At 41.4% G+C, this 23094-nt stretch overlaps 1 protein-coding gene across 5 annotated transcripts in view; it reads right to left on the reverse strand.

The window, feature by feature from the left end:
* dgkg (diacylglycerol kinase, gamma) overlaps positions 1-23094 on the reverse strand; it is a 127378-nt gene that overhangs the window by 68714 nt on the left and 35570 nt on the right. For 2 of the 5 annotated variants that reach the window (XM_015032685.1, XM_015032686.1), the window contains exons 4-18: positions 21744-21764; positions 21130-21280; positions 17952-18014; positions 15796-16041; positions 15050-15190; positions 13723-13772; positions 13314-13388; positions 12617-12736; positions 12210-12327; positions 11711-11799; positions 9395-9511; positions 7327-7425; positions 5968-6078; positions 5810-5883; positions 2499-2573 (exon numbers count right to left, since the gene is read on the reverse strand). In XM_015032685.1, coding sequence (XP_014888171.1) covers positions 2499-2573; positions 5810-5883; positions 5968-6078; positions 7327-7425; positions 9395-9511; positions 11711-11799; positions 12210-12327; positions 12617-12736; positions 13314-13388; positions 13723-13772; positions 15050-15190; positions 15796-16041; positions 17952-18014; positions 21130-21280; positions 21744-21764 — 1550 coding nt within the window. The remainder of the gene's footprint in view (positions 1-2498; positions 2574-5809; positions 5884-5967; positions 6079-7326; positions 7426-9394; positions 9512-11710; positions 11800-12209; positions 12328-12616; positions 12737-13313; positions 13389-13722; positions 13773-15049; positions 15191-15795; positions 16042-17951; positions 18015-21129; positions 21281-21743; positions 21765-23094) is intronic. The other 3 variants (XM_015032688.1, XM_015032689.1, XM_015032687.1) reach the window with 2 other exon arrangements.

Consider the following 23094-nt stretch of genomic DNA (forward strand, 5'->3'; position numbering starts at 1 on the left):
GAATTGGGGGAGAACGCCAAAAAGAGCGGGGTTATTGAAAAAAAAAGGGGGAAAAAAAAAAAAAAAAAAAAAAAAAAAAACACACACACACAGTGCCACATTTACAGAGCTGCAGCGGGGCGGTGTAGCAACTACACACTGTTGTTTTTCTCCCAGTCGAAGCCTGAAGCAGCAGCAACAATGACACCTCAGGAGTTTCCAAACTACCCTGACAGGATGAGCTCCTTATGATGAGTCTGTTATCCAACCGATCCCCTCGGTTCAAATTTAATGTCCAACTGGTCGCATTTAAGGATTTACATAAAAAGCTTAGTTTTGTGTGTGTTCATGTGTTGTTGTTCCTGTTGCCTGAATGCTACATAAGGCAAACAGCGCTCTCTTAAGGCCATGCAGTTGGAGCGAAGCAGAGCGGAGGAGACAGTCAAGTTAAAATGAGTTCCATAACTTCCATTCGGATGATAAGATTTTTTTTTGAAGGGCAACTTTGTTTACGAAGATTTTATAATGCATAATCCCAGATGCATTAGCGTTTATGTTTGTGGATTTGTGTGGTTTGTGTTTAATTTTGGATATTTCAAACGTCTTCCAGTTCCAGCGTGATGTGTTCTTTACAAAACTAAAGCTTACTGGTCTTCGAGAAAGCAAACTTGCATTATTATGCCATTAGCAATTTGTTACTTGAAAACGGTCTCAAAGACAACAATGTTGTCGTTTAATCGCATCAACTCGCTCTATTGTGACAGGCCTATCCAGAAAGCTATTAATCCCAGATGCATTAGCGTCAACAAAAATCAAAACGGATTTTATGAGCATTAAAAATAACGACTGAGTCCAGAAAGCTAATTGCACTCCCAAAACAAATCACTGAGAATGAGCCAACTCTCACCTCAGAGTCTGCTGAGCCTGTTGCTAGGGAACCCATGGTAACAGTTGTGGAGGGTTGAGCTGGTGACGGGTTAGCGCTCTCTGTCACAGCACAGCTCATTTCCATTTCTATGTGTTGCAGAGCACCACTTCACCCTCATACAGTAACAACAGCTAGAGAGCGGCCAGTAAGACAGAACGCATGCCCAGGAGAAGCAGAGCAGCTCTACAGACGATGGCACAACCACAGAGACTCCAGGTTAAAGTTGCAGCTTAGCAATGAATTCTACACTGTTAAATTCAAGTCTGACTGACCAAATTTCAGATCCAACAGCAACACTTACATTACCAATTCTTTTGAATTTTGTTGGCCAAATTTTTTTTTTTTTGCATTCTTGACTTGTGATCAGGGGCTGAGCAAAACCATTTCAAGGGCCACAAATGGCCCCCGCGCCAGACTTTGGACAGCCCTGCGCCAGTGATGTTGAGTTTTTGTAGATCGTTTTGATGGGAAAAGGAATCCTGCCTTTCTTCACTCTAAGATCATTTCTATCCAGATCTTGGCTCTGCTAGTTGATCTCATCTAACAATAACCCCACATTGATTTAAAAAGTCACTAATGACGACAGATGACGGGCAAAGCTTTTATATCCTGAAAGTGTCTTTTATGTCTTTTCAGTGACCACATAATACATTTCTTACATCGGATTAACTATAATTCTCTTGAACCGCGGTGACATTCCACTCACAGTCTTCCAATAACCGATCAGAGTAGCACAGCCCTCATGTCTGATGGCACGTGGATCATTCCAGCACTTTCTCCTGGGGAGCTGCGTGCGTCACCGGGCCGTTCTTCATACACGAGGCTCCAGAGGGCAGTAGCTCTGCTCATTGTGCCTGAGTGAGACACCCTTAAGGTGGAGCATTAACAGCCTCTCTGCTATGCGGAGCGGCACCACAATTCATTTCAAAGTACACCATGTGCTCCGCTCTCGCATATGCACACGTCTCTGTGCGCACCAAGAGGTAAAAACTATCCGACGGCGGTAACACGGCGTTCCGCTTCAACCTACTGCAGATTAGTCTGACCTGACGGAGCGAGGAGGGAACAGAACTGGAGATTCAGCACTCGCCTCCTGCGTCTCACTCAATACACAATATAACCTTCAGATGAAAAGGAGTTTTGTTTCTTTTTTCCCTACTAATTGTTAGAAAGCTGACTTTAGTTATTTCTTGATTTGCTTGCGTTAAACACATCTGAGCCACAAGGCAGCAAAATCAGTTCCTTCAGCAGATTTGAGTTATAAGCAAAGGTTTGCGACGGCACAGTAAGGCCACTGTGAATAGAAAACAAAAAGTAAAAAAGAAATTTCAGCCAAAAAACTCAGAGACTTTGACATTCATCTCAGACACTTGCTAGAAAAAAAAACCCGTCTGAAATTTCTGAATTTCAAAAGTTGAACTTTTTTTTTCTAGAAAAACTTCTGAGATTATTCCCAAAATTTCTGAGATCGTTTGGTTTAAATCGACTCCTCCTTTTTTTTTTTTCTATCCACAATGGCCTTACTACGCTGTAGTAAACATAAACCAGCAATGAACAGGCAGAAATGTAAAGTCGACTGCAGCAGACTCACCCGTTCATGGGGCCTCCGTGCTCCAGTGTGTACACCTGTCGGGGGTTCAGCAGGTACCTGAACTTTCTGAAGACACTGGAAGAAAACCACAACATGAAGGAAGGTGGATTAAGACTTCTGAACACAAATATCAGCTCAGACGTAAATGACTGGGTTAATATTCAGTTACAGGAAGCTGGTTGGATGCATTGTGCGAACTGTTGGACGTGCAACATTTCGCTGCCATCAGATGCTGCAGTGAATTTTATTGTAGATTTAATGATGAAGTGAAGGACTGACATTAATACATTCATAGCTTAGCAGAAGTGGGTAGTAACTAGTTACATTTACTCAGTTATGTTTACTTGGGTAACTTTCTGGAGGGGGGGGGTGATTACTTTTAGGAGTATTCGCAAGAGTAGTTTTTACTTATACTCAATTAATATTAATATCACTCTGTGTTTCTACACCAGCTTTGTTCCTCTAACGTTGTTTTCTGTCTGCTGAGCCGTTCGTTCCATTTGCAGATCAATAAAACACAGTAAACATGACATAATGTCACCGGAGGTACAATACTCTGTTCCTACACACACACACACAGACACACATCACATGTGGAAAAGTATTAGTTTCACAAGTTTTATTTAGAAAGAAAAAAAAAAATTTGAAAAGTTCTTCTGCCTGAATTTATTTTACTGTTATTTAATGTATGAATTATTTCATCAACAGTCCCTAAAATAACAGCATTTGTGCACTAAAGTGACATTTTCTCCATCTGATGACGTCTTCTGTTACTCGGTACTTAAGTAGCCAATTTACAAAATACTTTTTTCACCCCTCCACCACTATGCATAACAGTTGTTCAGTTTCCAGCAAAACCTGCTGGTGTGCGTTACGACTGAACACCTCAACTACGGTGTCTTTTCTTGTTTATCAAGAGATTACACAAAGTTATTAGCATCATGTACATCCCGCATAGTTACACAACTTCGCTGACTTTCTTTTTTTTTTACATGTAGAAAACCATACAAACGAGAACAGAGAGAATAAAAAGAAGAAAAAGAAGAAAAAAAGGGTGGATAGGGAAGAGGCTAAAAGTAATAGTATTTTATCTATCTTTTTAAGTTAGTGATATGGTGATTAATTAAATTATCCTACACATTCAGAAGGTAACTTTAGTCTCTTTTGACCAAACGGTATTGTTTCATAAGTCTGGTGCTTCGTTCGGAACGCTGCCAACCTCATTTGCGTTTCCCTGTTTCACTTCAGGTAAATGAAGCATTCCTCCTTCACCAGCCCAGCAGGCTGTACAATGTGCCACACGTTTATCACTCCTGCTGTATCACTGCACTGGACTGTAATTAATGTCAGTTCATTAATTAGATGCCATTCATTCGAGTGCTGGAAGGTGAACTTTGACCCCACTCTCAGGTGTTCTGCAGGCTCTGAAAGGTTTTCTTCCAGGAAAACTATTATGACTTAAACTGCCGTTATTTATTATGGTCTTCTCCCAGTGACAAATGATTCAGTGTGTTGCTCTGTAGGTTTTCTTTTTTTTCTTTCTTTCTGAGATTTCCTGTTAATATTTTTTTTTTCCTAAAGGGCAAGCACTTATTTAAATGTCATGAAAATTTCACAGATAATAATAGAACAGCTGTTGTTCTGGTAAATCTCTTTTACTCTTATTTGCCCATTGATAGAGAATAATTGGCTTTCTCGTTGTACAGTAAGAAAAAGTGTGTTGCCGGGCAACACGCCTGCTAGAAAGAAAAGCAGCAGGTTCTGATTGGTCGTGATTGCTGGGAGCTATGTGGCAAATGACGCGAGAATAAAAGCCTTTATTTCCAGCACTCCACCTTTAAATGACGGCATTCAGAGCCGCAGCAGGGCGGAGCGGCTGCGACGCGGTCTGGGAGGAAAACCTTTGATGTGACCTTGTAGCACACAGATTCATGACCTTTCTGGACCAAAATACACCGACATCAATCCATCTGAGGCACAAGCAATGGCAAACTTGGCAAGCGAAACAAAACGGCTAATCGTAGCTGGAAGGTCTAACATGAAACCTGTTAGATATATTTTTTTAAATGTTTTTAAAGTGAAACATCAGCTGGGCTTGATTTCACCTCTGAAAATACTTTCTAAAGGCACAAGTTGCTCTCCTCCTCATAGCCAAGTAGCATGTCTCTGTCGCTGCCGCACAGGTAAAACCGGCATGAGCATTTTAGCCCTCGTGTTGCGTTTAAAGACGGCTCGGAAAAACACGCTACGACACATTAATAGCGGATTGAATAGTTGTAACGGCTGAAAAAAGTGCGAGGAATAGAGCCGCTACTGTATCAAATCAAGATAGGAAGAATAGAAAGTTGGCCACTCTGACGTAAAAATAAAAAATTCTAATAAAGTTTCCAGTCAGGGGGGGAGGGGGGGCACGGCTCACTCTGTGGGTGGGCAGAGTGAGCCGCCCACAGAGTGAGCACCCCCCACCCCCATCAAATTTCAAACCAATTAGCCACACTTTCCTTCGAACGGTAACCATTAGCTAGCCTCTCTCTGTCAGGACGTGTGCTGCATATTTCACATGTTATCATGTTTTAACAATCCACTTGTGGAGCTTTTGTCATTTATTTATGGTACATATTTTTATTTCATTGTCATAATTTGGTGGAATTAAGTTAATGAAATTCATTATTTATTTTATTTTATTTATTACATTTATTATTTATTATTCTTTATTGTTATTATTTACGTTACAGGCTATTTTTTTGTGTGTCAAATTAGCCAAATTTTGTTGAATATAATTGTAATAGTAGTAGTAGAAATGGAAAAAACATCCAGCACTGCAAAAACACTAAATCTTACTGAGTATTTATGATTTAGCTTCTAGTGCAAATATCTTAGTACACTTCAAATAAAACAAAACAAGCTGACAATTAATTTTTCAGCAAGACACAGGACATTGTTTTAAGCCAATAATTCCTTAATAAAAATTACAAAAGTATTAGTTCCATCGGCAGATTATTTCACTTATAACATGGAAAACATGCCTTATTACAGGTTTAGTAATCTGCCAGTGCAACAAATGCTTTCTCATCTATATTAAGGACTTATTGGCTTGAAACAATCTCCTATATCTTCCTGAAAAGTTGCTTGTAAGTTAGTTTGGTCTTATTTCAAGTGTCATAAGATATTTGCACTAGAAACTAGACAAAGATGACTTGGTAAGATTTTGTGTTTTTGTGGTGAAAGCGTTATGCACTGTGCCAGTGATCACCTATAAACTGACACGTTAGATTTGGAAACATGGCCGCCGGCGATGAGGTCAAACTCACCGCTCCCCCTGCCTCCCTCCACTCTTAGGGTTGACCAGGACCAGGAGGGGGTGTGTTCCTGGGAGAGGGGTGATCTGCAAGCAGGAAACACACACTCTGCTGTTTAACCTGCTACCTGTCTTAAACCAAGCGCTGCACACCAGTGTTGAGATCAGTACCTGCAGTGTCTGTCTGTCTACAGGAGGGAACTTAAATGTCTTGCTGGCGTCGTCAGGGCTGGTGTTGGGAGTGGACTCACCCTCCCCGCGCTTCGCCGTGGAATGACGATCCTGTGGAGAACAGAAGAGCAAGTAATTTAGGAGAAAATAGTAAATGGGTCAGCAGGTGCCCGAGTCGTGATTTAAGGCATGAAATCTCCAATGATGAGATAAACAGCATGCATATAATCAATGTGTCGCTGTTGGAGGGGATGGAGGAGGTTTGACAGCAGAGTCCAGATATAGAGTCAACGGCCAGCGTGAAATGGCAGGCAGGTGGTCACAAGTTTCATCCTGACATGTTTGAGGAAAGTTGTGATAACTGCAGCTGTTTAATGCTGCTGAGACATTCACTTTGAACTCACACCATTGAACGGACTGGCACAGAACATGCTGCTGATTTTAATTTCTATGACTCCTTTCCCGTTGGTTTGTATGAATGTACTGAAAGGCCACACTGGTCTAAAGTACGAGAGTAGTTAGATACTCTGAACTGAAAAAAAAAAAAAAAAGGATTTTTGAACTAACTTTAACGAAATACTCTAATTTGCTACAACTAAGTGTATTTTGCTTATGCTTTGACTGATTTGACCTTTAATCTAATCAGAATTATACTGGGATTAAAGTCCTGTAGGAGATAGTGACGGGAGCTGGAAAGGAGCTTGGAGTGTCTCCTCACACTCTCCTGATTTCTCTACACTGAAAACAGGAGGTCCAAACTTAAAAAATTAAGTCAATTTGTAACAAGTAATCAAACCAAGTTCATCCAAGTAAATATGAGTTCATTAAGTTGTCATGTTAAACAAATGTAAATAAATTTAATCTGACTAACTTGATTACATGTAACAAATTGACCCACATGTTTTTAAAAGTTGGAGCTCAGATCTCTTTCTTCAGTGTATCATCTGAGTTTTGAACTCTTATTAGTATTTTCTATTTGTCAAATATTTGTTCTCTGTTTTTGGTAAACAACATGACCTGAAATGTGAATTAGTCACCACAGACCAAAATTGCAAATTTAGTTTTACAGCGCCCCCGCTGGAGAGAATATGAAACAGCCACATTATTCTAGGCTGTTCGTACGTTTTTTTTGTTTTTGTTTTTTTGTTTTGTTTTTTGTTTTATTATTATTTTATTTATTTATTTATTTTAGACTTCTGGACTTGAGTTCAGATATTTATTTATTTATTTACTTTTCATGAGGAAACCAGAATCTGCCCCTGATAAACACATGCTCATATTTTACCGTGTTTGGCTCTGCAGCAACAGCTAAAGTTTTTCTATCCCTCCTTTCATGATGTACGGCGGAACGGTTCTCACCAGCACCGCCGGACAGATGTATGATGGCAGCAGGATGTGGTCCTTCAGGGTCCCTCCGTCACACTCAGCCTTCATAGAAGACGCACACTTGTTATGGTACTGCAGTGGACAAGAGAAGGAGAACCATAAGGACTGTAGGCGTCTTCCATCTGACACTCTGCGTTAAGTCATTCAGCCATACAGTGACAGCATGGCTGCTCGGTTTATCGGCCATGGAGGGTCGACGGAAACGCTCTGCGCACCACGCTGAAGCAGGAGCAGGTGTCGGGATCGCTTGGTCGAAACTTTTACATCACATCACAGACAACAGTGTCACCTAGTGGAACCAGAACGCAATGACGCATATGAAACGTGAAGGTAGAGTTAGGTAGAGTTAACGTAGTAATAAGTGTGTGTGAGGGGAGGAGGTGTTTTTTTTTTTTTTACATACGTTTGTTTTAGACATAGCTAAATAAAGTCAATTTATTTGCTGAAAATGACGATGAGCTCAATGACTCTGGTATGACCCTGCTACCCTGTCTCTATGTCTGAAAATAGCTCATAAACTGAGCTCCTCAGAATTTACTGCCACTGTTACATCATCCAGCTGTACATCATGGTGGAGCCGCGGTCCTGCGCTGCGGCTCAGTGGACTCTCCTCTCGGCACTAAATTCTCTCCAGCAGTTTTTCAGTTTAATTAATGTACAAATCAGCTAAGAATACTCTGCCAGTACCAGTTAAGCAGACTCCTCGTTATCTTCATTTGAATTATTAGGCAATATCGGTACCAAAAACCACCATTAAAGAACATTAGTGAAGTTTTCCTCATGAAACCAACAAGTTTAAATTTGAATTTGAACCATGGCTAAGTGAATGGCAGGGGTAGCGCTGTTTGCAGTTTGCTACAAACCATACAGGGCACACAGAAGAAGAAAGACCAAAAATCTGCAAAATCTATGGAGACCCAGGTATCTCCTAAGTCTGACCATAAGGACTTCTCTCCGTTTTTATTATTATTATCATGTTAAATACAGAAACAAATTCTAGATTAAAATGTCATGGTTTGCGGGTTTTTTTTCCTCGTAGAATTTTTTTTTTAATTGAAGGGGTGTATAAGAAACATGTGATGTGCAAAATTTTATCAATTATATTTAGTATTTTTGACTAAAAATGTATTTCCTTCCTTATTGACAATAAACAATATTTATGTATGTATTTATTTATTTTTTCCCTGACATAAACTGAAAATGACCAATACCTGTTGTACTGCTTTCTTAAGAAATACTCTGTATACAGAGTATGTGTCATTGCATCCTGGTTCCACTATACAGAAATACTCTGTATACAGAGTTTTACTTAAGAAGTACTCTGTATTTCTTAGGGAAGAAATACAGATGGTGGTAGTTGGTGTAATGATATTTGCTATAAGAGCCATGAGATCAAGGCATATTCATATGTTATAATGACCTAGTCAAAGTTTAGACTGTCCTGTGTGTGCCTCTGGGTCTTCTCTTGTTGTCGTTATATCAGTCTGTAGACTGTTTGGTCTGCTCTGGATTCCCAGAACCAAACATGGAGAAACATCGTTCAGTTTTTATGCTCTGACACGAACTTCCAGAAAATTGCAAAACTGCTGAAACACGGGAGTTTTTCTAATTAAAGACTAAAAACCCCATTTGTTTAGAGCCATCTTTGATTGATGAATAACAACATGATAAAAAAAAAATCCCCTGTGTTTCAATCCTTACGTTTCCACTGCAATGTAATCATTTTTACTCATTTGTTATTTTATTTTCTTTGTAATCATGTGAGGCAGTTTGTTTGGGGTGGTAGCACGATAAAGTATGATATTGCTAAAGGTGGATAACTCATTTTCCGTACTCTAAATAAGCAGTTTTGCTTTTGGTATTACACACATACCTTTAATGTTAACGATACTCCAAAATTTCCACTAATTTCTCTGTTACATTGCATCTGTAGTTGCTTCTATCTGCCTCTGGGGGGCAGTGGTCATGGTCCTGTTTATCTATTTACGCCTGTGTTAGAGTAGAACGTGGCGGTTGAAGTGCGGCATGGTAGGCGACTCACCGTGGCCTGACACCAGACACAGTGCAGGCCCGTCAGGGTCTGGTAGCCCTTGATGTTCCTGAAACAGCGCTCGCACTTCGACGGAGAGTTCCCCTCTATCCAGACATGCTGCATGACCTGGAGGAGAGCAGAGGCAGTCACATGACGACTCGTTGAAAGCTATTTTAGAGCAAATTTTATGATTTCAGGACTCACTGCATTTTTGGAACCATGTGGAAGCTGTTTATGTATGGAAGCTGAGTTGATATTATACAGTTTCAATAAATCCAAACTTGGCAAAGTACTGCTATAATTACCCATCTGATGATGAAGACATTTTCTCTCTAGCTCTCGTTGAAGGCAGACGCTTTTTCCTCTGCTCCTCTCCCTTCCCATTCTCTCCCTGCTTGCTCTGTTTTTTGTTGCTTTTTTTTGGAGCCTTTCTTTGCACATCCTCTGAATCTACAAATTGTGGATCTGGCCAACCGGTCTGTTAATGCAATTGATCAAATTTTCTCAACGAGAAGACTGGGCACAGGAGAGCCCTCTTGTCCCGCGGGGGGGACATACACGGTGGGATTCACCCTGGATTTATTCATGATAACGGGATTTCTGCTGTTTGGAGCTTGTGGTTACCTGGCTTATCGACAAATTTGTTACGGATTTGGCCGAACTAGTGAACACTTAGGGACAGAGATGCAGGTTGAATGCGAGTCTTGCTGAGACTGCAGCTCAGCTGAGGACTCTAAAACTCACCAAAGGGATGGAATCGATCTTGGAGAAGTTGCTAGTTTCGGTTTAGTGGAACGGCCAAACTAATTTGGATGATTGGGATGAACTATAAGAGACATACCGGTTAAAGACTCTAGGACAGACAGAAATTTTAAGTCTGCCCGATCTAATAAGAATTTGTTATTCTGAATCTGGTTCCCCATTGCCTTGGCATCTACCTCAAATATCATGGAGTTTATGTAGACAAACTGCTCCTTCCCATCTCCTCACCCCTCCCAAAGTCACCCGTGGAATCTTATGGCTGAACTCTTAAGGACTCGCTCTTGATATTTCCACCTTTATCAGAGACTTGTTTGGGAGAACAGGCTGTGAGAGACATGGGCTAATCTGCAAACACGTCATAGTTACAGACAAACAAACACTCCCTGACCTCAACGTCTTTGCCAGCATGTTTTTGTCTTGCTATATGTGCCATATCCTACCCAATGTTTTCTGTTCATCCTACTTATCAGTTACTTTTTAGATTATTACTTGTTAGAAACTGTGGTGTACTCACTTTTGACCCATAAAAAGAATTAGAACAAACTTGGAATCCAGAGACTCTAGTTTATTAGTCACTCTGTAGCTTATTTTTTGGAAACTGTAGAGTACTCACTATTTAGACCAATATTATACTTCTTAGATTGATTTTTAGATTATTATGCAGACACTCCTGTTACTGCAATCCAGAAAAGGAATTAGAACAAACTTAGAATCCAGAAAAACTTCTTCCAGAACAGGAACATTTAGTTTTCATTATTACTTAGAAACTGTGGAGTACTCATTACTTTTACAAATTAAGAGCAGACTTAGAAAGTCCAGAGAATACTGGATTAAAAATTTAAAAATTAATGCACGTTTAACAATGGAAATGGAGACGTTTTAAAATATCCAAAATAAACAACATAAAATACTAATGAATTACGAACCCTTCAAAAAAAAGGGACAAGTTGAGACCAAAACACCAGACTGAAGACTTTTATCGTCCAGTTTTTGGTAGAAAGAAAAAAACGGTACATCATACCAATGAAAATGATTGAACTCGTTTTAATTTATCTTGCGATCAATTGATTTACTGTTTATTGTGATAGGCCTATACACCACTTGAAGGGGCAGTGTTCGGTGGCAATGCCCACTTACATTAGCCTGGCGAAAACATTCAATATTTGGAAGTGTGGCCAACACATATTGAATGGCTTTGTTCACTTCCTCTGCTGCTATCACCAAACTACAACCACGGCAGACTACTATTCCATCATCGCTCGCGGCTTCTCCTTCTGTTCGCTGATCGACCCGGTAGAAATTCTACTGCAGGAATCCAAGTCAATGGGAGAAATCCCAGATGGAGGACTGAAAGGAGATAAGAATCGAGTGGAATTGCATAGGAAGGCAGTGGCCAGGCCACACTGGCATACATTCATCTACTGGCTATGCTATCAACCACAACTGACAGCAACGCTGTTGAACTTAATGTCCCAGAAACAACATGATTCAGAAATGTCTGCGACCCAGGACCTTGAGAAAGAGGTCAGAGTTGAACCATCAGAACATTGTGTTTGCACTTACACTGGTGTGCTTGCGGGACTTGGCGTAGGTGCTGATGCAGGCGGCGATGTTTTTGGACACGCAGCGTTCGTGTACGGTGTACTTGCATGCTGCAGGACGACAAGAAGCCGCTGCATTAACCAGGGATCGCTCTTCACAAACACAGATCCAACATGGCTGGGAGGTAATTTCGTTTACAGCTGACCACATTAGCAATCAGTTCAGACAGTAAGTGAGTGCATGCATTCATAGGCCCTAGGGGCACTGCCTGGGAAACTCAATAATGAAAATACACATAATCACATTGCTGATCCTTCTCTAATGACGGTTGCAAGGACGCATAATTGAAAGCAACAGTGAGTCAAAAGCATTTAGGCACAAAGCATAAAATACTTTGAATTACGCTGGCTAGAGGAAGTGAAGGAGATAAAGATGGAGGAGGAGATAAAGAGAGGAAGAAGATAAGAGGCAGCGGGAGACGCAGACAGACAGTGACGGGGAGAGAGAGGAGGAGGCTCACTGGAGCAGCAGAGGCCCTGCTTGCGGACGCCCAGCAGCATGGCGTGGCAGTAGTTACAGAAGGCTGGTTTGTTGAAGTGCTTCAGACGCCAAACATGCTGCCCGTCCTCCTGCACGTTCTGCCATATCACAGCAGAACACAGAATCATTTCAGCTCCTTCTCCAGACATTCAACACCATCATGTAACATCTGGTCGAGATGAACAGAGACTCTAAAGCCAACAGGACGCAAGTCATCACTTCAACATTTTCTTCTCATTTAGCAGAGCGCAAATCTGGGAGAATCGACGCTGACAAAACGGTTGACTCGTTTTAGAGGTTTTACATCCCAGACGGCAAAAGGCTGACAATGGTTGATAAATCTGTAGTAAATGTTGTATTGTTTTATGTCTTTTTTATTGAACATACCGCGTCCATGCCCAGCAGGACAAGTAAAGGGATGGTGGTGAGGCCTCCTCTAATCCACTCCTCCAGTGTGACGGTGCCGTCCCGGTTAAGGTCGATCTCCTTCATCATCTCCTTTAGTATCTGAAACAAGCATGGATGGATGGATGTTATAATGCTAGGATAATGACCATTTTAACAACTATACAAAAAAAAAAAATATATATATATATATATATATATATATATATATATATATATATATATATATATATATATATATATATATATATATATATATATTGTTTATGAAAGTTACATACGGCGACTTTAAGGTAATTCTTTTTCAAAGTGATTCTAAAAGTGCAGAGCAGAGTGCAGGCTAGATAATATAGATCTAAATTCAGCAACAATAGTGATGAATATCTGAAACAACTTCCTGTCAACACTCTAGACATCGTTGGACGTGCAATAATGTTTCAGAAGCAGGAATGTAATACTTGCTGCTTTTTAGTTTTAAAATAAATTAGATTGTGTTATACGTGTCACTATTAAATGCTCGAATCAATATCATGATATTAGTGCAAGAAATCATGATATTTTACAATCATAAGGCTCATGTGGGCCTATACCTTCTTGTAACGCGTCAGCTGATGCTTCTGCTGGTATTCAGAAACAAACAGAGCCTGGTTCTGTCTCAGTGAAGTGTGTGTTTACTGACCGGCCGCAGCTCTGTTGAGTCCCACTCCAGATACTCGGCCACGTGGACCATCTGATTGATGATGTGATCCAGCTCCTGGACAAACAGAAACACGTGAAAACCTGCACCTTCACCTTCGTCTCCATGTTTCAGTGCGTACGCTGCCACCGCTGGGATCGTTTTATAGCAGTGTGCAACATTTTCCTTCGTTTATGTGATCGCTTCAGCAAGCGGCTCGCATTAAACCAGCCAGGTCCATTAAGAAAGATCTTATGTAAACATTCAGAGTTCACATGGTGTTCAGGTTTCTATTCCTGGAGCTGCAAGGTGCTCGGGGCAGACACACACACACGCACGCACACATGCACACACACCTACACACACGCACATCAGACACAGAGGGGAAGGACGGTGAAGATTATCCACTCACTGAGCTGTCCAGGAGCCCGTTGCCGTCTGTGTCGTACAGTCGGAACATGACTGGGGGAAAACGAGAACAGAGACCCCGTTAGAAGCCAGAGCTTTCTCCTTTGGACTCTGAAGATGTGGAGAGCGCCGCTTCTCCAGCAGGTCCCGGGGACCAGCGCGCAGAGATCAGCCCCATCACACGGCCTCAGACAAAAGTCGGTCGGGTTCAGGAGGGCTTCAGCACGTCAGCGACCGGCCCCATGAGGAAGGCGTTAGCCGAGGCTCCGGGGAGGAAGGAACTGAGCTTCAGACGTCTAATTATACTGAAAAATCAATTATTACTGCCTGTAAACATTTAAAAGATTATCTTTTTTTGTTGCTTGAATGTAAATCTAACATCTACCTGTCCGTCTGTCTGTCTGTCTGTCCGATTTCTGTTGGTTTGACTGCACTGTTTTCAAACAAATCCAACTTTATTTTTGTGGAGAGAAACTTTTCCAACAGAATCTTTTTTCTCCTACCTTAGTATTATATGACTGACAAAACTTCTAATCATAATCGCATTAACAAAAAGCCTAAATCCTGTTGAAAATACAAACAGATACAAACAAACACACTTGAAGACAAATCCGCTCTTGTTGTCTGCGCTCTCAACTCGCTAAAGCGCTCCACATCCCCAGAACCAGAACCAGAACCAGACACGGAGAAGCAGCATTCAGGTTCTATGTGCCACAGATCTGGAAGAAACTTACAGAAAACTGCAAAACAGCTGAAACACTGAGTTCCTTTAAACGCAGACTAACACCCAGCTTGTTTAGAGCTGCTTTTGAACCGTAATAAATAAAACATTGACCAACATATTTGATGTGTATTGTTGATTTTGATGATGTCACTCATCAAAATAACATTTGTTGCTGGTTTTCCCAATTGTTGACTGTATGGTGTTTTTATGACTTTGTATTTTTGTGTTTTAGGCTGTTAAAAACTTTGAACTGCCTTGTTGCTGAACAGTACTTTACAAATAAACATGATTGAACATGACTGATTGTACGATTAATATATCCTCTATTAAATAATCATCTGTCCACTTTATTTGGCTTTGACATAAATCCTAAAATATTACAATTCACATGATTTAGGTCTATAAGTTTTATATAAAAGATAATGTTCGCAAAACATTTTTTCCAAAAAGGAAAATCATTGGGCCCTCTCCAGAACTGGGACCCTGGGCTACTCTTTAAGATGTGAGCTTCATCTCTTTATCAGGAGCTCCTGCCCACTGAGCTGTGGTCAGTGATGAGCTGGAATTTTGTGGGCGTGTTTTAGATAGCAAGAGAACTGCCACTTACACTCCAGCTTGTCCTCCGGCGTCCCCCTTTCCAGCAGCGAAAGGTAGCAGACGATGTCCTTGAGAAAGACCACCTGAGGGGACGTCTGCGTGGAGCCTTCCTGAGACAGCGGGCTCTTCAGCTTCTCAGAGTTGCTCTTCTCTGCTGGCGCAAAACACAAACCTTCAAAGCCACGCGAGGCATCCGTCGCTGTCTGCGCTACTACGCGGGCCCTCTGCTTCAATTAATGAGGCGCGCAGAGCGAGAGTAGCAGTAAATCACACATTCAGGCATTAGTGTGACAGCTTTAGAGAGGTGGGAGCTCTGCATAGCGTAAAGACGAAACAGAGCTGTGGAGAGTGGGCTGACAAGACACTGTTCACAGGACCGGAAGGGGCAGAAAAGGCCACACAACAATACGACTGGCTGCTACTGAATGCAACAAGTCAAGTTAGTCAGCTGCCATTTTATGATGCTAAGAAGTGACATGTCGTTTATGAAATTGTCCTCGCAAAGAGTTTTGTCGTCATTTAAGCTTTATGTCAATGCAAAGCTGCGGATGCAGTGACGGACGGCATCCCACCATCTCACCCTCTCAGGACTTTTGGCAAAAGATGACATAGGCCATTATGTTAAGAAGGTGACAATATTAAACACTGTAAATTAAGAATAGAGTGTCTCTCAGGTTCCTGTGGGTTAAAGCAGTGTAGCTAACTGTTTTATGCTACATTTTCAGACTAAAGGAAACACCTTGTAGTCATGCTCACCTGACTGAAGTTTTGGGGTTCCAGCACTTTTGGAGGAACCAGCGCTGGGGGTCAGGGCGTTGCTGGTGGAGGCTGAAGGTTTGACCTGAGCGCCTGGTGATCGATAGGGCCCCCCTGGTGCGTTGGCCGCTGTACCTGAGCGCTGTGAGGAGGACGTAGAGGCTCCGGAGCCCGCTGCACTCCTTGTAGTGGAGTTCTCCGAAGTGTGTAGGCCCATCGCAGTCAAGATGCTCTTCCCGTTCATCCCTGATTGGGTCAGTCATAAGATTAAATATAAAAGAGGTCAGGTTTCAGGTTAGTTCTGAGGAGTAAAAACTAACATTGAACTTCACAACGGCAGCTAGGAAAATAAAATGAAAGAAGCAAGAGCTGGGAGGGGGAGGGACTTGATGAATAGCAGGCAAAATACTGGATCATGACCAGAGGGCCTACACAGCATCACTGATACACTGCCACCCACTGATCCACAGGCAGAACGTAGTGCCTTGCAAAAGTATTCATGGTCCGTTCTCCATTCCCTCACATCGCTGCGGCAAATTTCTTTGGCTATGATGATGCACCACTTTTCCTTCCTCTGCTTTTGCCTACTACTCTCAAATTCTGCATAATCTGCCATTAGACGTCTTAAGGTTGTTTTTCACATATCCTGTGATCCCTTCCTCAGGTGGGACCCATCAGTGGAGATATTGCTCCCAAAATATTCATGGTCTCTTTCTATAGATTTTACTGCTGTTTCAGACAACATGCATCACTGTTTCTGTCCAAGATAAAACTACTTTAGGAACATTTATGTCATTAACTCTTTACTTTTTCTTTAAAATAGAAAGTGCACCTGGGTTCCTGCATTAGTGTTTATTTGTGCGTGCGTGCGTGTGTGTGTGTGTGTGTGTGTGTGTGTGTGTATGTGTGTGTCTGCTCTCTTTTTAAAGCACAGTCTAACACTATGCAACCAGCTATCTGTCACAGGTGAATGGTGCAAACTAAGTGACTAATGCAATCTGCTGGGTTCCTTCAAATCTTCAAATCTGACGAACAAACTGTTGTTTCATAACTAGGATCAAAGTGGAATAAATGTGCTGAATGTTCACCGAATGGATTTTATGTATGTAAATTTGATTTTGGTTTTCTTTATAAAATGCTTTGAAACATATTTTGTCTAATAAATGGTATATAAACATATAGAATTGAATTAAATACACGTGATAGACCAATATAAAGAAGAGCATAATTGTGAAATGGAAGGGAAATGTTACATATTTTGTTAAACTTTCTATAAATAAAAATTTAAATCATGACGTACATATGCTTTAAGACCAATTTAATCTGAGTGTATCCGATGCATTTAGAAATCTTCAAAAGTCACCTGAAGGCCTCAGAGGCTGTTTGTTACAGAACATCGGAGAGCAAGCAGCATCTGTAGGAGAAGCAGCCAAGAGAACCTGTCGACATGACAACTACCAGTCCTGTACTTCACAATATCTGGGCTTTCTGGCAGAAAGAATGATTTAGGACGTCCTGGCTGTGATATTCGGTGTAGACTATTCTCTGTTCAAATGAAAAACAATACATTTATTTATTTATTTATTTATTTATTTATTTATTTATTTATTTATTTATTTATTTTGCAGATGATGGCATCAACTCTTTGACCTTCATGAAAACCAAAACCCTTACGACTACGCTGAACACACTCTGTGAATCTGTGGCAAAAAGATTTCTGTTCACAGACGCTCACCAGCCAATCTATCCAAGTTTCTGCTATTCTGAAAAGAAGACCAGTGTCCAAATGAGCACGGCTGATAGTCAAACCCCAAAACGAAGCTCTACATATGACCAACTCAGTGGGACTGAATCTGAAAACATGCGTCACGCTTTATGTGTAAAACATTTTGAAAACCAGTTAACACGTTTCTTCCATTTCACAATCGTGCACTGCTTTGTGTTGGTTTATCATGGAAAAATGTAACGAAACGGTGTGAGGCTGTAAACCCTACAACATGACAAACAGCTCACTGGCTAGAAATACATTTGCAAGGCACTGTACCAAGAGCTCACAAAAACACAAGAACACACAACCACCAAGGGAGCCAGCGGGACTCTTATCCTGTTAAGCCGGCGTCACCGTGGCGACACAAGCCAGTGGCCCGTTGTGGTACCTGTAATGGGGGCACAGGCCACTTCAGTCTGAATAGAGATGCCTGCATCAATGGAACGGGCGTCTGTGGTCAGTCATTGGTTCAAGGAAAGAAAAAAAACAGCAGCAGATGTGACGAACAGCCAGGAAAGAGTGCAGGGGTTTCTAAAAGGCTGGGCTGGGCTCACCAAAATAAAAGCCCCATTTTGTACTGCTTTTTTTTTTTTTTTTTTTAAGGGCTGCTAAGCTGCCTCAAAGATGGGTATTAAAAAGAACGTCATTATATGTTTGTTTTTTTTTTTATGATCCTTTTAGATTCATTTTACTTGTAGCAGACAATGAGACGCTCTTGCTCAGGAGTTCAACAAAACAAAGGCAAAATATAATCAGGAAAAACAGCAATATAGAAAAATGTTTTGATATTAGGCAAAATAAAATAAACAAAGCAATGTGAAAATATGTCCATCATTTTTTTTGTGTGTGATCTAGAACCAATTGTATATAAGAAGGAAAATATACTTCTAGAAGACGTCCAGCAGGTGTCAGCATTGACTCTGAGGTGTTTTTCTCTGAGAGCCTGAACTCATACTGAAGCAGCAGAAACCTGCTCAAGTCAGTTTCTAAATTCCTTTCATGAGCCTAACATCAGCGTGAACGGTCAGTCAGATCTGATGCCGTGTTCACGTCACTTCCTCTGAAGGGACGGGGATCCTTCTGCTCCTACAGCAGCTCTGAGCTGGACGGGCATTTAGAGCTGCTGTTGTTTCTAAAACTAACATGTTGTCACTTTCCTAAATCAATGGCCTAAAAATATATATATATTTTTGACAACAGTGAGTTCTTTTGTGCCTAAGACAGCTTTAGAAAAATAAATAAGCGGTGATTCCTCCTCTTCCCCCCAAAAATTATTTTTAGCCAAAAAAAACCCCCAAAAACTTATTTTAGTGATAACATATATACTTTGAGCTCCATATTTCTTTGTTTTGATCTGAAAAAATACTTTAATCAACAAAACATTTGCTCAGTCCTTTCCTAACATGGTGTATGTGGATATTTTTAGTTCCAAATCACAATGTGGCTCCAAAGGAAAGCTTCATGTAAAGGCAGAGATTAGAATGGTCTGCTGCTGCAGGATGTGCAGAACACTTACTAAAAAAAAAAAAAAAAAAAAAGAAAATAAATGGCTTCCCTGCAATTTGACCCTCCTGGGAAAACATGAAAGTATTCAAGCCAAATTTGGATCTTCAGATTTTGTGTGCTGGAAACTTCACACACGACCATAACTACCACCCTAACTACCACCCTAACACGGGCACGACGAGAGCCACGTTTCTCACTTTTCTAAACATTTTTCTGAACAGAACTAGTTTCTAATTCAGCAGTCCATCTGTGTCCTCAGTCGCTCTGCAGGGAGCAGCAGACTGGAGCCCGGGCCCACGCAGCACCCATGTGGAAACGCAGAGCCAGACGGTTCACACAGAGCGCTGAGATGTCTGTCCTCATATGTGCTTCTGCCCCGGTCACTGCGGAGCCCGTGACTAATCCGTTTTTGGTGATAAAAACCCACAGACACGGGTCACTCCTCATCCTTAGTGCCTTGCAAAAGTATCTGAGCTTTTACACATTTTGTCTTGTTGCAACCACAAACGTCACGTGTGTTTTAGTGGAAATGGCAGGAACATAACACATCAGCTGCATTTCTATTGGCCACACACTTGTGCAAATTGGAATTATGAAACTACATCCAGGTGATCAACAACCAGACGTTGAAAGATGATAGTACAAATGGGAACTATCAAGATGTGGCCACTCAGCTAAACTAATCAGAGAGCCCTATGTGGTAAATGCTGTGGTTGGGAGGAATTAATATCAGACATGAGGCAGAAAATCATGGACTCCACTGTGAAAGAGGTGGTGGAAGCATCATGCTGTGAGGACAAATATGTTAAAGGATGCAGAAAATATCCCTTTTCCCTCCACTTCCTTTCCATTTGTAAACATTTTTGAAAACCACGTTTCATGTTCCTTCCACTTCCCCAATATGCACTACTTTGTCAATCACATCCTAACAAAGTATATTGATCTTTGTTGTAATGTGACAAGACATGAAAAAGTCTAAGAGGATTAAATATAAGATAGCACATATAATTTTTTTTTGGGAAGCTACGAGGCGACGTAAGCCCAGTGAAAGTAAGACAGACTCATTTCCAAATGAGGTTGACATGTAGATTCAGCGTCTAAATCAACGACACTGCAGCCAGCGGTTATGACGACAAAAATAACATCTAAAGACAGGCTGTGTGGTCTCATGCCTGCGGAAGCAGCAGAAGAAGAGCTTTTGAGGATAAATTGAACTCATCAGGTTTGGAGGAATCTCCCTCTCGCTGGCAGCCCCGACTCTGAGTCAACATGCTGAGCTGGACATTTATTAGGACTTCAGTTGGCTCTGTTCCCAAACAGGAGGGAATAATTCTGCTTTCTCAGCACCAATAACTCCAGAGATGATGTTACTGGAAACAAAGTCTCGATGCTTTACCTCAGACATACAGCTAGTTACCAATATGGAGAGAGAGGGTGAAACCTTAAGCCAAGCACTGCAAACCCTTTCTGTTCAATAAATCATTTGGGAGCAGAAATGATACACATTATTTAGACAATTTTGTTTTTGTCACACTTGGATGCTTCAGAACATCAGACACGTTTTAAAAGGCAAACACAATGTGCTCAATTGCAAAATGCAGTTCATTTTTAAGTGTTATCCAAAGGACGTCAGCCAGGTGTAAAAAAAAATATGACTGTGTCCCTTGTATTAATTAACCTCCTGTGATTAATCACGTCTCTCTGGCTCAATTCCTCTACATTCACTTCCCCTGATTACTCCCAGAACTGTAGAATCAAACACCAAATGTTGTTTTTCAGATGAAAAACCAAATCACTGACATCTATCAGTCTGAAAAAGATTACAATGTCATTCAGTGCATATCCCAACAGATATCAAGTGGAGCTTTCAACAGTTTCTCCTTGGCACTCAGACAACAACTCTAATTGTTACACTGCTGGACAGGACAGGGTTCAAAGAAAAAGTCCCGACAGAGCTGCTCACGGTATGCCTAGAAGTGTACACAAAACGCAGCATGGAGACAGTACCAAGCTGGTTTCCAGTAGTCGGACTGGAAACCAGTCCGTAAACGTCAGCATACCCTTTAAGCTGGTTCCCGGCTGAGGGTGGTCCGGAGAGCAGCGCCCCGTCTTGCTCTTGAAGGAGGTGAACAGATGCTGACACAGCTCCTCTGGAATGGTGTTCTCCAGGTAGGTGGCCATGAAGAGCTGGAAGCCCTCATAGTCAATGGGCTGCAGGGGAACAGAGGAGGAGGAGACGTTAGCTGAATTAACCTGATGGACGAAGCTCACACCAGCAACAGGAGGCAGTGATGAGGGAGAGCATCACTGCTCTCCCTCATCACTTGACAGCTTGAAATTTCACTTCAAGCTGTCATCCCGTGATTGGTTCAGACACCTCGATGAGGTAAAAGTATGATTTAAGATTATTACTGTGGGAAAAAAAATAAAACAATAAATAAATAAATAACACAGACAGTAAAATGTAATTTGAGTTGAGGTGGAGAACAACCTCCTGTCCAGGGGGCAGATGGGCAATAGCACCAAACCCAACGAACGGCCCCATCTACAGAGGCCTAGCGCCCTGCGACAGGCCCTGGTGGGTAAGACAGGGCTATGTCATGTCAGTGGACAGGATGTGCATGCAGTCTGCCCACACAGACAAAACACGACATGCAGAGAGCACAGAGCTTACTTGGTTCAGAACATCTTGCATCTGTTTAGCAGTGGAGAGCAGCAGGAGGGAGGGAGGGGAGGGGAGGAGTGAGTAGAACAAGAGAAGGGAGTTAGCTACTTGGTGTGTGTGCGGACAGTTTTAGTGACGATGCATGTGGTGCTGAGCATGCAGGAAAGGCCAATCACACACTGCACTCAGAAAACAGAGCAGCTTCATGCCACTTCCTCTGCATTTAGAACGGCTATGGCTGATTCTGGGTGAAACATTCACTGCAAATGACAGTCGGCTTCTTATGGTTGGAAAAACGTTGTGGTAAAACTTATGTTAGCGTAAGAGGTCTGGGATAACATTGGAACATATTTAGTATGAAAGTGGAAGGTTTTTAGATTTCTAAATTGAGCTTTTAGATGTAGCATATCTATCTAAATGTAGATATGTTTAATCAAGATTGATAGATATGATAAGAGGACATTTGCATCTTGACTTGGACAGCTCAGGTAGACTGATGCATTCTTAACCAGCTTATCCTGGCAACCACACTACTGTCTATGAGTGTCCATTTGGTGATGGTGTGTGTGGCGGAGATGGTGTGTATGGTCATGGTGATGCTCTAAACTCAAGGCTACAAAAAAAAAAAAAAATGTTAGAGCCACAACATTTCCAGTTGTGAAGCTTGTACTTTTAAAATCTAAGACAAAAAGATGTTTTTTTTTTATCTTAGCTCAAAAGCTAAATATCAAGAATTTGAGAGAGTCTTGGTAAATATCGCAATATATTAATATATGTGCTGCTACAATAAAAGGAAGCAGGCCATATATTAATCCAAAGTGTTGAGAAACATTTAGGAAAAGTTGGAAATGCCCCTTAAATATGGTTCAACAATCAGCCACGGGGGTGTACTTAGTTTCTCCCACACACAGTTCCCCTGTTGTTCATCAAGATTGTGCATAGTGGAATCTGTTGAAAGTTTTCTATACTTCAGGCTAAATTAAAAATGATTTCAGAACCTGGTGATGAACAGATCATTTGCATGATTTCAGTGAAGTAACCCTCACTTTTACTTCTTGCTTTCATTTTACACGCGCGCCTACATAAATCTCTATTACATAACAAGTTCAGGACGAGCTGTAAGTGACACCCGTCACAGAAGGACACACAGTGGTGATGATGCTCCTCCCGCTGACCTGACCCCATGAGCTGCAGCGCTCTGCCAGCCGTTATTCATATCTCTGCTTTCTCCTTATTTGGTCAAGCAAACCAGGAGGCAGTAATGTGCTGTCCATCATGAAGAAGCACTGTGGGTTCAGAGAAATAACTCCAGCATGCCACCGCAAACACACACACACACACGCATTCACAACTACCTTAG

This window comes from Poecilia latipinna, unplaced genomic scaffold, assembly GCF_001443285.1.
Source record: "Poecilia latipinna isolate Pla-1442-1.1 unplaced genomic scaffold, P_latipinna-1.0 Scaffold248, whole genome shotgun sequence".
In the NCBI taxonomy this organism is placed as follows: Eukaryota; Metazoa; Chordata; class Actinopteri; order Cyprinodontiformes; family Poeciliidae; genus Poecilia; species Poecilia latipinna.